General features: G+C 41.0%; 1 protein-coding gene across 1 annotated transcript in view; it reads right to left on the reverse strand.

Annotated features, from left to right (window-relative positions):
- The window catches only part of ST8SIA6 (ST8 alpha-N-acetyl-neuraminide alpha-2,8-sialyltransferase 6), a 150439-nt gene that overhangs the window by 75641 nt on the left and 59968 nt on the right, over positions 1–14830 (reverse strand). The window contains exon 3 of the mRNA XM_042945023.1: positions 11625–11714. Within this exon, the coding sequence (XP_042800957.1) occupies positions 11625–11714 (90 nt within the window). The remainder of the gene's footprint in view (positions 1–11624; positions 11715–14830) is intronic.

The following is a 14830-nucleotide window of genomic DNA, read 5'->3' on the forward strand; positions in this document are numbered from 1 at the left end:
GAAATTTCCTGAGATATTAAAAAAATGCACCATGTTGGTACAAATGGCTGTTTTGTGTTAACTTCTCCTTTCTGACCTTTCTACCAAGGAAAGAAAACAGTGCTAGATTCTGGAGCCCTTAAATCTGATATAAAAGGCAAGGTAAAGGGTCGGAGGTCAAAAGACAGAAGTGTGGGTATCATTTTAAGAAGCGATGAAAGCACCATAGATTTAAAGCTGAGCAGAAACAAGTCATATATCACCCTATGCCAAGAAAATCTTGTACAGGAGCAAAAATCATTTTTCCTGATAGACAACTTGAAACTTAAAAATACTTGCTTTGTTAGCAGGCTGTCAAGTGATATGCTCACATTCGGGGCTTTTTGAAGTCTGATCCACCATAATTTATACCTCTTCTTTTCAAACTGCAATTCAGGTCATGTTGTACTCTCCAAGATAATACTGAAGAACATTTAGGGTCAGTCTTCAACTCACTTTGCCTTTCACCTTGCAAAAGGGTGTGTTCTAACTAGCATCTCGGCGATGCCTCATTGAGACGATACCTTTCAGAAAATTCTACTCTCGGTTATTTTAAATGGTACCGCATGACATAGCTCATCAACCATGCGCAATCACCAAGTAGTGCATGGTTTAAGCCACACTTAACCTATGCAATGAAGTGTTGTTCCAAATCTTAATCCTGAGAATTTGGATCATACCCTGCCCCCAAAAGTTCTGAATGCAAATGAGTGTTTTATGCCTCAGTGATTACCCAGGAAGTTACACATAATGTAACTACATACACATATGTACACATAATGTATAATTACACATTATATATTGCATTCCTAAAAAGATCTATTCTTTCCATAGAGATACTATATAAACTTCTCAAGTGTTCAAAGGATGTAAGAGACTGCTGCTTGTTTGTTTACGTTTTCTTCTTTCTTTAAGAAACACTTTAAGAGGAGTGCCTAGGTGGCTCAGCTGGTTAAGCGTCCAACTCTGGATTTTGGCTCAGGTCATGATCTTACGGTTCGTGAGCTCAGCTGACCCCCACCCCTGCCCGCCCCACCTTGCACTTTGTGCTGATAGCATGGAGTCTGCTGGGATTCTCTCTATCCCTCTGTCTCTCTGCCCCTCCCTTGCTCATGCTCTCTTTCAAAATAAATAAACTTAAAAAAGAAAGAAAGAAACACCTGAGAGGCCAAGAATCAACAGAATGATGAGAATAATAGAGCTATTTGATATACAGGTGGCAGAAATATCTCATTGACCACTACTGATTGGTGCTTTCTTTCTATAGTGTATAGCTGGTCAAAACTAGCTGTATGACTGCAAACATGGAGGTGGGCCCAGCTCTAGCCAATAAAATGTGACTGTAAGTGATGTGTGTCCCCTCCAAGCCATGTGTGCTTTGTCCACAGCATCTTCTTCAGCAGCAAGCCTGGGATCCTCTATTGTAGATGGCTATAATCCTCTTCATAAAATGGAAGGAACCAGATTCCCTGAGTCAATACTCAAAGAAAAGTCGCCTGATCAGAGTCTCTACACTGAGCGTTGTAGGAGAGAGAATCAAATTTTGTGTTACAATGTTGCATTTTGGGAATTTTTGTTATAACAGCTCATCTACCCTGACCAAATGGAGGAAACAGAACAAATGTAGGTGTGTGTTTTCTTGAGATCCAGGATAATCTGACAAAAAGGAAGGGAAGCATGAGGAGGAAAAAAAAAAGGCACAGCAACAGAGTCAGAAACACTCAAGGAGAAAAACGAGTTCATCTCCTGGGTCAGCTGCTCTCAAGTGTCTGCTCTTAGAAAAATTTCTTCATTTGTCTGAAGCAATGGAGACTAAGATGGAATGCTTGGATATTCACAAAAATCATCATTTTTCAAAAAATGTAAGCAGAAAACATTACACATAATCTTTGCCATACTGAAAAATGAGCAAACTAGCATTGATCATATAGCTAGATAGCATTTTTAGTACAGCATAATATTTTATCTGGGACACAACTTGATGACAAGGATTGGGCTGGAGAAACTCAGAGAAATATTCAAGGGGAAAGGATGGCCTAGGAAAAAATGGACAAAACTAGAGATTCAAATTAAGGAAAAGAGAAAAATAACTATTGGTTTCAAAAGGAGTTCCAGTTTATGGATTTATGGCTAATTTTTTTAAGAGCTAGAAATTAAAGGTAGGATACAAAATGCTTTGGAGACCTAAGAAATATATTCATTCACTCATCTAATTATTCATCAAATATTTACCAAACAACTACTACGTGCTGAGGCCAGTGATAGGCACCCGGGACAAAAATGTGAACAAGCTCTTTGGAACCAGTGTGTTTTTTGTTATTGTTGTTGCTTTGTTTTGTTTTGAGGTATAGTTGACGTACAATATTATGTCAGTTTCAGGTGTACAACATAGTGATTCAACACTTGCATACACTGAGAAATGACTACAGTAAGTCCAGATACCATCTCTCACCAAAATTAACATTATTGACTCTATTCCATATACCGTACCCTGTACCCCGTGTCTTATTTATTTCATAACTGTAAGTTTGTACTCCCTGACCCCTTCACCCATTTCAACCACCCTGCTCACCCCCCTCCTCTGTAGCAACCTCCCATCTGTTCTCTGTATCTTTTAAGTCTGGGTTTTCTTCTGTTTTGTTTTTCACACACAAGTGAAATCGTGTGATATTTATCTTTGACTTATTTTACAACCTAATACTTCAAGGTCCATCCGTGTTGCTGCAAATGGCAGCATTTCATTCTTTTTTTATGGCTGTGTAGTATTCAGTGAGAGAGAGAGACAGAGACAGAGACAGAGACAGTGAGAGAGTTTGTAACACATCTTTATCCATCCATCCGCCGATGTACACTTAGGTTGTTTCCACATCTTGCCTACTAGAAATAATGCTGTAATGAACATAGGGATGATGTATCTTTTACAATTAGTGTTTTCATTTTCTTCAGATACGTACATACCCAATAGTGTAATTCCTGGACCATACGGTAGTTCTATTTTTCTTTTTCTTGAGCAGTCTCCATGCTGTTCTCAATAGATGCTGGACCAGTATACATTCCCACCAATAGTGCACGAGGGTTCCCGTTTCCCACATCCTGGCCAGTACTCCTTTCTTGTCTTTTTTTTTTTTTTTTCTTTTTTTCTTTTTTTGTCACTGAGCTGTGTGAGTCCTTCATCTACTTTGGATATTAACCCTTTTGGAAATACGATTTGCAAATATCTTCTCCCATTTAGTAGGGTGCCTTTTTATTTTGATGAGGGTCTCCTTTGTTGTAAAGATGCATAGTGTAGTCCCATTTGTTTATTTTTGCTTTTGTTTTCCTGGCTTTTGGAGTCAGATCCAAAACATACACACACACACACACACACACACACACACACACACACACACACACATTGCGAAGACTAGTTTCAAGGAGCTTACCACCTGTTTTCCTGTAGGGGTTTTGTGGTTTCAGGTCTTATATTAAAAACTTCAATCCACTTGAGTTAAAATTTTTGTATATGGTATATGATAGTGTCAACCTTCATTCTTGCATGTAAGGTACCCAGTATTCTTGACACCATTTATTGAAGAGACGGTCGTTGCCTCATTGTATATTCTTGCCTTCTTCGTGGAAACTGATGGACTATATATACGTGGATTTATTTCTGTGCACTCTATTCTATTCCATTGATCTATATGTCTGTTTTTGTGCCAAAACCATGTTTTAATTACTAATCTCTGTAGTATATAGATTGAATTCAGGGAGCATGATACCTCTGACATTGTTATTCTTTCTCTAGATTGTGGTGGTTATTAGTGATCTTTTGTGTTTCCGTATACATTTTAGAATTATTTGTTCTAGGTCTGTGAAAAATGGCACTGGAACCTTGAAAAAGACTGCAATGAATCTGTGCATGGCTTTGGGTAGTATGGACATTTTAACAATATTAACTTTTCCAATCCATGGGCACAAAATTTCTTCCCATTTATTTGTATCTTCTTCAGTTTCTTTCATCAATGTCTTACAGTTTTCAGACTATAGGTCTTTCACCTCCTTTGTTAAATTTATTCCTATGTATTTCACTTTTTTTGATGCAATTACAAATAGGATTGTTTTCCTGGTTATCTCTTTCTGATAGTTCATTATTAGTGTATAGAAATACAACATATTTTTGTATATTAATTTTGCATCCTGCAACTTTACTGGATTTATTTTCTAGTTCTAATAGTTTTTTGGTGAAGTTCTTGGGGTTTTTTATGTATAGTATCATGTCATCTGCAAATAGTGACAGTTTTAATTACCTCTTCCCTTCCAATTTAGATGCCTTTTATTTCTTTTCCTGCGTAATTGCTGTGATTAGAACTCCCAATACTATGCTGAATAAAAGTGGGGAGAATGGGCATCCTTGTCTTGTTACTGATCTTAGAGGAAAGGCTTCTAAGTTTTCACCCTTGAGTATAACAACTATGAGTTTGTCATATATGGCCTTTGTTACGTTGAGGTAATTCTCTCTATACCTTCTTTGCTAAGAGTTTTTAATATAAACAGATATTGAATGTTGTCAAAACTTTTCTCACACTGAGATACCATATGATGATTTTTTTGTTCATTTTGTTAATGTAGCATATCACATTGACCGATTTGCAGATGTCGAACCATTCTTGCATCCCTGGAATAAATCCCACTTGATCATGGTGTATACCTTTTTAATGTATTTCTGAATTTGGTTTGCTAATATTTTGTTGAGGGTTTCTGCATCTATGTTCATCGGGGATATTACCTGTAATTTTCTTCACTTTTTTTGTTTTGTGGTTAACCTTGCCTGGTCTGGTATTAAGGTCTCATAAAAGGGTCTCATAAAATGAGTTGGGAAGTGTTCCCTTCTCCTCATTTTTTTGGAAGAGTCTGAGAAGGACAGGTATTAAATCTTCTTTAAATGTTTGGTAGAATTCACCAGTGAAGCTGTATGGTCCTGGACTTTTGCTGCAAGGTTTTTGATTAGTGGTTCAATCCCTTTACTCTTGACCAGTATATTAAGATTTTCTATTTTTTCACAATGCCATCTTGAAAGATTGTAAGCTTCTAGGAATTTATCCATTTCTTCTAGATTGTCCTGTTTGTTGGCATATAATTGTTCACAGTAGTCTCTTAAAATCCTGTGTGTTTCTGTGGTATCTTTTGTAACTTGTCTTTTATTTATGGTTTTATTAGAACCTTCTTTGTTCTTGATGAGGCTACCTAAAAGGTTTTTTTCCCCATCTTTTCAGAGAGCCAGCTCCTGTTTTTATTGATCTTTTCTCTTGTCTTTTTAGTCTCTATTTATTTCCAGTTTGAGCTTTAATGATTTCCTTCCTTCTATTAACTCTGAGCTTCATTTGTTCTTCTTTTTCTAGTTCCTTTACATGTAAAGTTAAATTGTTTATTTGAGATTTCTCTTGCTTCTTGAGGTAGACCTATATTGCTATGAACTTCCCTCTTAGAACCACTTTTGCTACATCCCATAGATTTTGGTATGTCATATTTCAGATTTTATTTTATTCTAATTATTTTTAAAATTTCTCCTTTGATTTCTTCTGTGACCCAGTAGTTGTTTAGTAACATGTTTATCTCCACATATTTGTAGTTTTTGCAGGTTTCTTCTTGTTACTGATCTCTAGCTTCAGACCATTGTGGTCAGAAAAGATGCTTGATAGTATTTCAATCTTCTTTATTGTTTTGTGTCCTAACATGGAATCTATCCTGGAGTATGTTCCATGTGCACCTGACAAGAATGTATCTTTTGCTGTTTTGGGATGAATGTCCTGTATATATGTATTTAATTCATCTGGTCTAACATGTCACTTAAGGCCACTGTTTCCTTATCAATTTTGTCTGGATGATCTACCCATTGATATAAATGGGGTACTAAAGTCCCATATTATTATTGTACTACTGTCCATTTCTCCCCTTAGATCTGTTAATATTTGTTTTAGATATTTTGGTGTTCTACATTGGGTGCAAATATATTTATAAATATTATGTCTTCTTGTTGGATTGACCCCTTTGTTATTACATAGTGCCCCTTTTTGTCTTTTATTACAGTCTTTGTTGTAAAGTCTATTTTGTCTGATATGAATACAGCTATACCAAATTTCTTTCCAATTTCCATTTGCATGAAATATCTTTTTCCATCCCTTCACTTTAAGTTTGTGTGTGTCCTTCCTTCTGAAATGAGTCTCTTGTAGTACACTATATCCTTTTTTTTTAACGTTTATTTATTTTTGAGAAAGAGAGAGAGAGAGAGAGAGAGAGAGAGAGAGAATGCACACAAGTGGGGGAGGGGTAGAGAGAGGGAGACACAGAATCCAAAGCAGGCTCCAGGCTCTGAGCTGTCAGTGCAGAGCCCAATGCGGGGCTCAAACTCATGAACTGTGGGATCGTAACCTGAGTTGAAGTTGAATGCTTACCTGACTAAGCTACCCAGGCGCTCTTTTTTTATTTTAATCCCTTCATCCACCTTATGTCTCGACTGCTGAGTTTAATCCATTTACATTTAAAGTAATTATTGGTAAGGTGTCATCTTGTTCATTGTCTTCTGGCTGTTTTTGTGGTTCCTCTCAGTTCCTTTCTTCTCCTCTCTCTTCCCCTATGGTTTGATGACTTTCTTTAGTGTTAGATTTAAATTCCTTTCTCATTTTCTTTTGTGTATTTACTACAATTTTTGCTTTGTAATTACCATTAGATTCATGTATATCACCTTAGGTATATAACATCTTATGTATAGATTTTAAGTTGATAGCAATTTAAATTTAAACACATTCTAAAACTACATTTTTTTCCAACACTGCCACATTTTATATTTTTGAGATCACATTTTACTTTTTTTTATTTTATGTAGACTTTAATTATTGGAGTTTTAGTTGATTTTAACTATGTTTTTTAACTTTTATAATAGTTTTTTAAGTGATTAATACACTATCTTTACTATATATTTGCTTCTCCCAGTGAGATTTTTACTTTCAGATTTTCTTGTTATTAATTAGTTCCATTTCTTTTCAGCTTAAAAAGTCCCTTTTAACATTTCCTGCAAGGCCACCTTAGTAGCAGTAGGCCTTTAGCTTCTGGGTTCTGGAAAACTCTACCTCTCCTTCAATTCTGAATGATAACATTGTTGGGTAGAGTATTCTTGGTTGTTGTTTTTTCTTTCCTTTTAGCACTTTGAATATATCCTGCCACTCCCTTCTGACCTGGCAAATTTTCTGTTGATAAATCTGTTGATGGAGTTACAGGTTTTCCCTTGTCAATAACAATTTGCTTTTCTCTTGCTTCTTTTAATATATTCTCTTTCTGACATTTTATTATAATGTGTCTTGGTATGGATCTCTTTGGACACATCTTATTTTGGATTTTCTGGATTCTTAGACCTGGATGTATTTTTCCTTTACCAGGTTGGTCAGGAAATTTTTCAGCCATTATTTCTCCAAATAAGTATTTTGCTCCTTTCTCTCCCTCTTCTCTTTCTGGGACCCCCATGTATGTAATGGATGTAAATGCTGTTCCACTGGATGCTGTCCCTTAGGTCTCTTAAGTTATCTTCATTTTTTAAGTCTTTCTGTTTGCTGCTCTAAGTGAATTCCACTGCTTTGTCTTCCAGCTTGCCGATCTGTTCTTCCGTTTTATCCGGTCTGTTGCTGAACTGCTCTTGTGTATTTTTCAGTTCAGTTATCGTATTCTTCAGCTCTGTGACTTCTGTCTGGTACTTTCTTACATTTTCATTCTCTTTGTTGACGCTCTCATGGTGTTCATCCCAAGTTCAGCGAGCAACTTGATGGCCATTGCTTTGAATTCTTCATCAGGTAGATTATTTATCTGCATATCATGAAGGTCTTTTTCTGAGGTTCTGCCTTCTTCATTCAGTAGGAACATATTTCTCTGTTTCCTCAAGTTGTTTGACTCTGTGTTTGATTCTGTGTAATGTGAAGCAGTTACCCCTCACAGTCTTGAAGAAGTGGCCTTGGGTAGGCGATGAACCTTCTTGTTCAACCTTGTCCTAGCTCTTGCACCTTTGTGATTGTCTAAACCACACAATTTATTCTTGATTTGTCTCTGTTTTTAAGAGTGTGCCAAGAACTGTGAGCGTTCCAAGGGCAGGAACCCCATTTAGCACCAAGTTTCAGGCTGACTGGAAGCCAGACCCTCAGGCAGCAGCTTCTAAAGTATGTGAATATATACACTCCTGTGGGGTCACAATCATGCAGGAGATCCAGAGGTGTCCTCTGGGCAAGAGTGCAAAAATCGGGGCTCAGGATGAGTATATAACCTTCTCACTGGGGGGGTCTCATCAAGCTGCAGGGAGGCCAGGGTGCTGCTCAAAGATAGTGCCTTCCTGGAAGCACTTCCTCAGCCTCCAGATATGTGGGGAATCTAAAGCCTGTCCCTCAGGCTGAAGCTCCAGGCCGAGGAAGGAGGCCTTTTTCAGAGGAAGATGGCTATTTTTCAGTCTGCTGTCTGTGTGGTGCCCCAGGCGTGGTGGCCTGTCAGTAAGTACCCTCTGAATTGTTACCTTTCTGGGAAGCTTAAGGACTCCAGCCCCCTTGGCCACCATGGCCAGGCAGTCAAAGGGTGTTCCCTGTGTGGACTGCATATGCCCACTGGCTTTAACTGGGCAGCCAGTGTTGGGGTTGGGACATGCTTGCTGACTTCAAAAAGGCAGCAGGAAAATGTTTTGACAATGTGCGCCCACCAGTGAGTTTCGGGAATAGTGGGATGCGCCTTGTCTGTGAGTGCGTGCCAGCTCTTGGCTGGATGCAGGAGAATACCATGACCACTCCCACTCACCTGCCCCAGCCAGGGAGCAGGTGAGTGCTACAACCACCCACACCCTTTGGCTTCAGCAAGGCAACGGGATGGTGCCACATCCCCAGAGCTCATAGTCTTAGACAATAAAGAATTGTGGTACACAGTTCTCATCCTGCTGTCCTCCAAGTGGCAACTGTTTAATTTTCTTTTATTTAAAACTGGACTAAAGACCAAAGGAGAAAAAGAGCAATTTCCCTCCCACTATGACTCTGTCTTCCTAGATTCTATTTTAGCAAACTGAAAGAGACAAACTGGCTGAAGAATGAGAAGATTCTAAGTCTTTAACGGACCATGACAAAAGACAGAGCTAAATAATTATTTCTAAGAAAATGAAATTACTTTTTATCACTATATACTGAATGGCCTTCCCAATTGTCCCCTGTAAATCCGTAATAACACCGAGTCGCAGAACACACAATTCCTGACAATAGACGATGCAGCTGAAAAAAAATTAGTCTCCTGTGTGCAAAATAACACTTTCATAACAATGGGCAATTCATGCTTGCTCTCTCTAGACCTTTGCCAAACAGAACACCAGCGCAGGCTAATTATGTGAGCTAGTCGAAAATTGTGTGCATAATGGAAATGCATCCCCCTAAAGAATGGCAGAGAAGAGGTCTTAGCACCAAATCCAAAACAATAGAAAAGTGAGAGAGCAAACATAAGGGCATGCACACAGACATTCTCATTAGCACACTGCAGCTAACCGTCCTTGTTGACACACGTAATAAAGTTGTTCAATTCTGGCCTTAAAAAAAAAAAAAAAAACAAACACACACCTTCCACGATTAAAGAATTTTCTCCCATGCTGACTCAAGTGCTTTGCTCCAACGCACAACTATGGATGGTCCTTATGTTGAGGACTCTTGTCACTTTGGGGAGCAAGAACAGTTCATGTCAGACAGAACGCTGAAGAAAGTCAATGGCAACTTTCACTTGCTGAGTCAGACAAGGAGTCCAACTGGCTCGTGACAGGGTAGAGCACGGACCAGCTTTTCAACATGTGCCGCAAGTCCAACGCATGCAGCATGCGGCAGGTCTGGGATTCGAGATCCGTGGGACAAGTTTCAGAAAAAGGCCTGTAAACCCCCACACCCAACTAACAAAACAACAGCTACAACATGCCCAAAAGAGACGCGCTGCACCATCGGTGATGCGTGTGCTACTTTAAGTCCATCCCCAAATTCAATAAATCGATCATGCGAGGAGGGAAGCGTTTCTAAGAGTTTCTCCTGGCCCATCTTCGGTGAGCAAGAGTCCTGGCAGAAATGATGGCCCACTCAACTGTGTCATTTAAGAAGAGCTTAAAGAGGGACTTTTTCAAAAGGCTTGGACTGGATGCAGGGAAACACAAGTACGATGCCAGGGGACTGTTAACAGTTTCTTCCTGAAGAGTCCAATGAAAAGAATGAAGGCAGAGGGAATGGGACAAAGAGGCACGTAACAAAAGTCACGACCTTCATTCAAGATGCAGCACTTTCCTTTGGTCAAGGAGGTAGTTAACCTAAAGCAACACCACCAAGCAAGATCTTTTTCCTTCCTCCCTCTTTCCGTTCTCCTTCTAGTGCTCCCCTCTGGGTCAAATCCAAAGAAAACTAGATGACAAAAGGAGCAAGGAATATATTGATGAAGTTCTCATTGGTCAACATTCCAGGGCAAAGAAAGACACAGACTAAACTTAGGGAGAGGAGTAGATCAGGTGTGGCAGATGTAAGGTACAAGGCACAGTGGATTTTTCCAGGAAGCTTAAGGCCCGTCCGTTGGAATTTAAGGAAAAGAAAACCAAAATTTTATTAGGGCTATCCTTTTGTAATTAACTGAGCTAGCATACAGGATTGGATGGTCACACCCGATTAACTCAAAACAGAGATCTTACCCAGGATCAGGCCTCGCTGACAATTTCAAGGATCCAGGCAGTCACGAGGCTCAGACAAAGAGAGACGCTCGGGACGTCAAGGGTGATCACCCTGGTACCGTCTTCCTGCACTGGATGTGTTCCTCTGGCCCAGAATAGTAGCTGAGGTCTCCAAGTAAAATGTGTGGGGTTCCTTACACAGCAGGAACACTTACACTGTGAAACATTTCCCTTTTCTGCCCAAAGAGTTGAGACAGTCTATGTGCCACTCTCCAGGGAGACCTACCTCACAGATCCTGGGTTCCCTTTAGTATCATTAATACTACATCCAACTCAGCTTTGCTCCTCTGAGGAAGATTACAGGTGTAACCACAGGCCCCCCTACCCCACCTGCCCAGCCTTCACCCAGCACTGTCAGATTCTGCTCCTTCCAGGTATAGTCAAGGCAATACCACCCCCATCAGTCTCAGGCCACCAAGGGCCCTTCCATACGCGAAGCTTGGAGCTTTTAGATCCACCTTCCCAGTATGAAGAAGATGGTCTAAAATACAGAATTAGAAGCAGGGGGGAAGTTTAAGGTGACCCACAGTTAGGACGAGGGGTAAATCTGTTACCCTTCTGGATATAAGCAATTCAGTACAAATACATGTGCCTTTTGCTAGGATAGGGTCCAATGATGGCCTAGAAAAGTCTAGCCAGTAAAACTACATGGTGTTTTAGTGAACGTGGATCCAGGGACAGATACATTGAATCCCCGCTACCCTGGTCTGCACTGTCCACTCTCCTCGCCAGAGAGAGCTTCTCAGAGCCCAAGGTCAAGCCACAGCATGAACACAGTCTTATTTTCCAAATGGTTTCAAAGGTGCTGTAAAATATGTTGAATGCAAAACACCGATTTTACAATTAAATTGTGAAAAGTAGAACTTACCTTTTTACTTTGCTAGATAAAGTCGCAAAGCCGTGTTGCAGACTTTTGCATGTTTCCGTCAGCCGGAGCGACTTCTCATTCAGATATGTGCTGTTTCATGAAAGAGATTTTAAAAAGATTGATTTAAAATGAGAGGTATAGGATGTTGTTAACGAAATGCAGATTTAATTGATAAAGCACGCCCAAATGAAGCCTGAATTTTATTCCATAATGGATTTCCCCATGGAAAAGGAAATGGGTATTTTCACCTCTGATGGGTTTCAATTAAGAAAAAAAAAAAAAAAATCTCGCACTATAAAGTCAAACGGAAATGAACTCTCTGTGGAAGACTTCATATTTTCAGGTTTTCATATTTTGTGGTTCGTATTTACAACGAACACATTATTGACTGACTAGTTTTAAGACTGCATAGGACATAAACATTTTTCAAAGACATTGTCTCTGGCAGGAAGCACGCAGACACTGGAGATCAGTAGGTCTCTCCAAAAAGAAAGCAAGGGAAATCTGGCGCTTGATTTTTATAATGCCGTGATATAAAGGTCTGTTGCTATTGTTTCACGAACTTGGAAAATGGGAGTTGGACAGAAACCAAATTAAAAATCAAGGGAAGGAAATGGATTATGGAGTTGGGCGGCCTCATGAGCCTTGAAAACACACCTGTGCTATTTAATCACACCAGACCTCAGCTTCCACGTCTCTAGTCTGACCCCCCCCCCCATTCTGTTATCGTCGTGATATATACATGATATAGAAAATAACGTAAAGCCCTTGGTACCATGACTGAAACAGTAAATCCTCAAAAAAAAAAATATCCAGTATCACTTTCGTGAGACTTCCAAAATACATGTACAGTTCTGACTTAGCATTAAATGCATTTATTTATTCATCCTGAACATTTTTGCTGAGAACCTGGTATGGGCTAGGGGCAGGCACAGGATGCTTAGGCAGCTGTAACAGACAAGGGTCCTTTCCCTGACACAGCAGGCCTTCGGGTCAGGGAGAAAGATACTGAACAAACAAAGAGCCACACAAATGAATACAGAATTAGGAACTGTCACTGGGATCATTAAAACAGCAGTGGATGCGACGGTGGAGTGAAACAAGGAGACCCCCCCCCCCCATCCTGAGGGGGCCTCTGAGACAGTGGTGCTTAGGACAGAGATGGAAAGGATAATCTCCGTGAGCTGGGTGAACCTTGGGAAGTGGGGGGAAGGTTCCAGGTAGAGGAAAAAGCAGGTACAAAGGCCCCAGAATGGGGGCCAGCCCAGAGTGTTATAGATCTATCCTAATAACAAGGGGAAGCAGGAGACTAATGTGACACTGATGTATGTTTTAAGAGGTTTGCCTCGCTGAGAAACGGAACGAGAGGTGATAGGGCTGCCGAAAAGGGGGGCAGGTTAGGAGAGAGAGGAGGGCGGTTTGTGTCACTAGTCAGGATACGGTGGACTGTGATGTGATCACAACACACCCAGCTTTACACGGCAAGGTCTGCCCCTCGATCGCTCGCATGCCCACCGAGCTACCCTGGGCAGCTGTGCTCCTTGTGATGCACGGACCCAGACAGCTCCGGTCCTGTGGCACCTTCATTTCCACAACCCGCTTCAGTACCCGCAGTGGCAGGAGAAGAAAGCGCTGGAAAGTCCCACCCAGCACCTGAATGCATTAGCCCAGCCAGCGCCAGCCGCGGGCCCAACCTGATTGCAAAGCGGGAGTCACGAGCTGACAGACTTGAGATCTATTCTGGAGGTGAGATGGACAGGACTTCGGAATAAATTGGATATGGGAAGCGAGGGGAGCAGGAGCAGGAGGTGTGGAGGTAAAGATAGACACAAGACAGCCTCATAATCAATTCGCTGGTATGGTGCAGAATGCTTTCTAAAAACACTGTCCACAGAGCACTTAGAGGCTCACAGAATCCCTTTTCATCCTGATCCGATTTTTCTCCCCCTCCCCCGCCGCCTTCCTCCTTCTCCCTCCTCTGCCTCCATGCCTGACCTTCTGTGCTTTCCAATTGTATCATCGTACCTTCCAAGGATTTGTTTATTTCGAATTTGCTGTGTATTTTATTCAGGCAGCATCGCTAATGAAGCGAATTACCCAGCCAACAGTGCTTTGAATTATGATGGCTTTGCAATATTGAATTGTGGAACTGTGACCAGGGGGCACCAACAAGGGTTGAGCATCCTCCAACTTGTCTTAAATTGGAGAGGATCTTTGTTAATAAAAAGTCAGAACAGTTTTGCCCAACTGAAATCACAGACAGACCGATGGAAAGCAAATGAGAGGATCTGCTATAAAGTGAAGACAGACAGGAAGTCATAGCAAAAAAAACAGAGTCTGTAGTATCGGTAGGGCCAGGTTGGACCATTTCCTTTTTAAAAATCTTTGCTCAATAGAGTAGTTACAGGGATGCTACAGAGGGAATGTCTGTGTCCCCCCAGAATTCGCATATAGAAATTCTGACCCCTTGGCAGGTGACGAAGGTCACGGAGGGGGGAGGGAGCCTCATGAATGCAATCAGTGCCCTTATAAAATCAGCCTGACATGCCCGGTCCGGTCCCCTTCTGCCACGTGAGGTTACAGTGACAGGAAGACCGTCTCTGAGGAAATGAGCCCTCCCCAAATCTGAAGGTGCCACCATCGTGGACTTCCAGTCTCCAGAACAGAGACATGCATTTGGGTTGCTTATAAGCCACTCAATCTATAGTATTTCATTACAGCAGCCTCAACAGACTAAGACAAGGGCTTACACGGGTGTGTATAAAAATACACAGCAGTTGGGGCGCCTGGGCGGCTCAGTCGGTTAGGCGTCCAACTTCGGCTCAGGTCATGATCTCACAGTTCGTAAGTTCGAGCCCCACGTCGGGCTCTGTGCTGACAACTCGGAGCCTGGAGCCTGCTTCCGATTCTGTGTCTCCCTCTCTCTCTGCCCCTCTCCTGTTGGCCCTCTGTTGCTCTCTCTCAAAAATAAATAAACATTAAAGAAAAATTTTTCAAAACCCACCCAGAAGTCACTAAATACATGGTCCTTTTGTATTCTCCTAAAGGCATCATTGTATTCCTTCCCCAAACCAGTCATGGTTATGAACACAGGGGTCAGAAACTTCTCCCACCTCTAGAAGCTGCTTCACCATGAGAGGAACAGAAAGGGAAGTCCCCGGAGTTAGTTCTCTTTGCTTTCTGTTTTTTTCCTGTCCTCTTCTCAT

Source organism: Panthera leo, chromosome B4, assembly GCF_018350215.1.
Source record: "Panthera leo isolate Ple1 chromosome B4, P.leo_Ple1_pat1.1, whole genome shotgun sequence".
In the NCBI taxonomy this organism is placed as follows: domain Eukaryota; kingdom Metazoa; phylum Chordata; class Mammalia; order Carnivora; family Felidae; genus Panthera; species Panthera leo.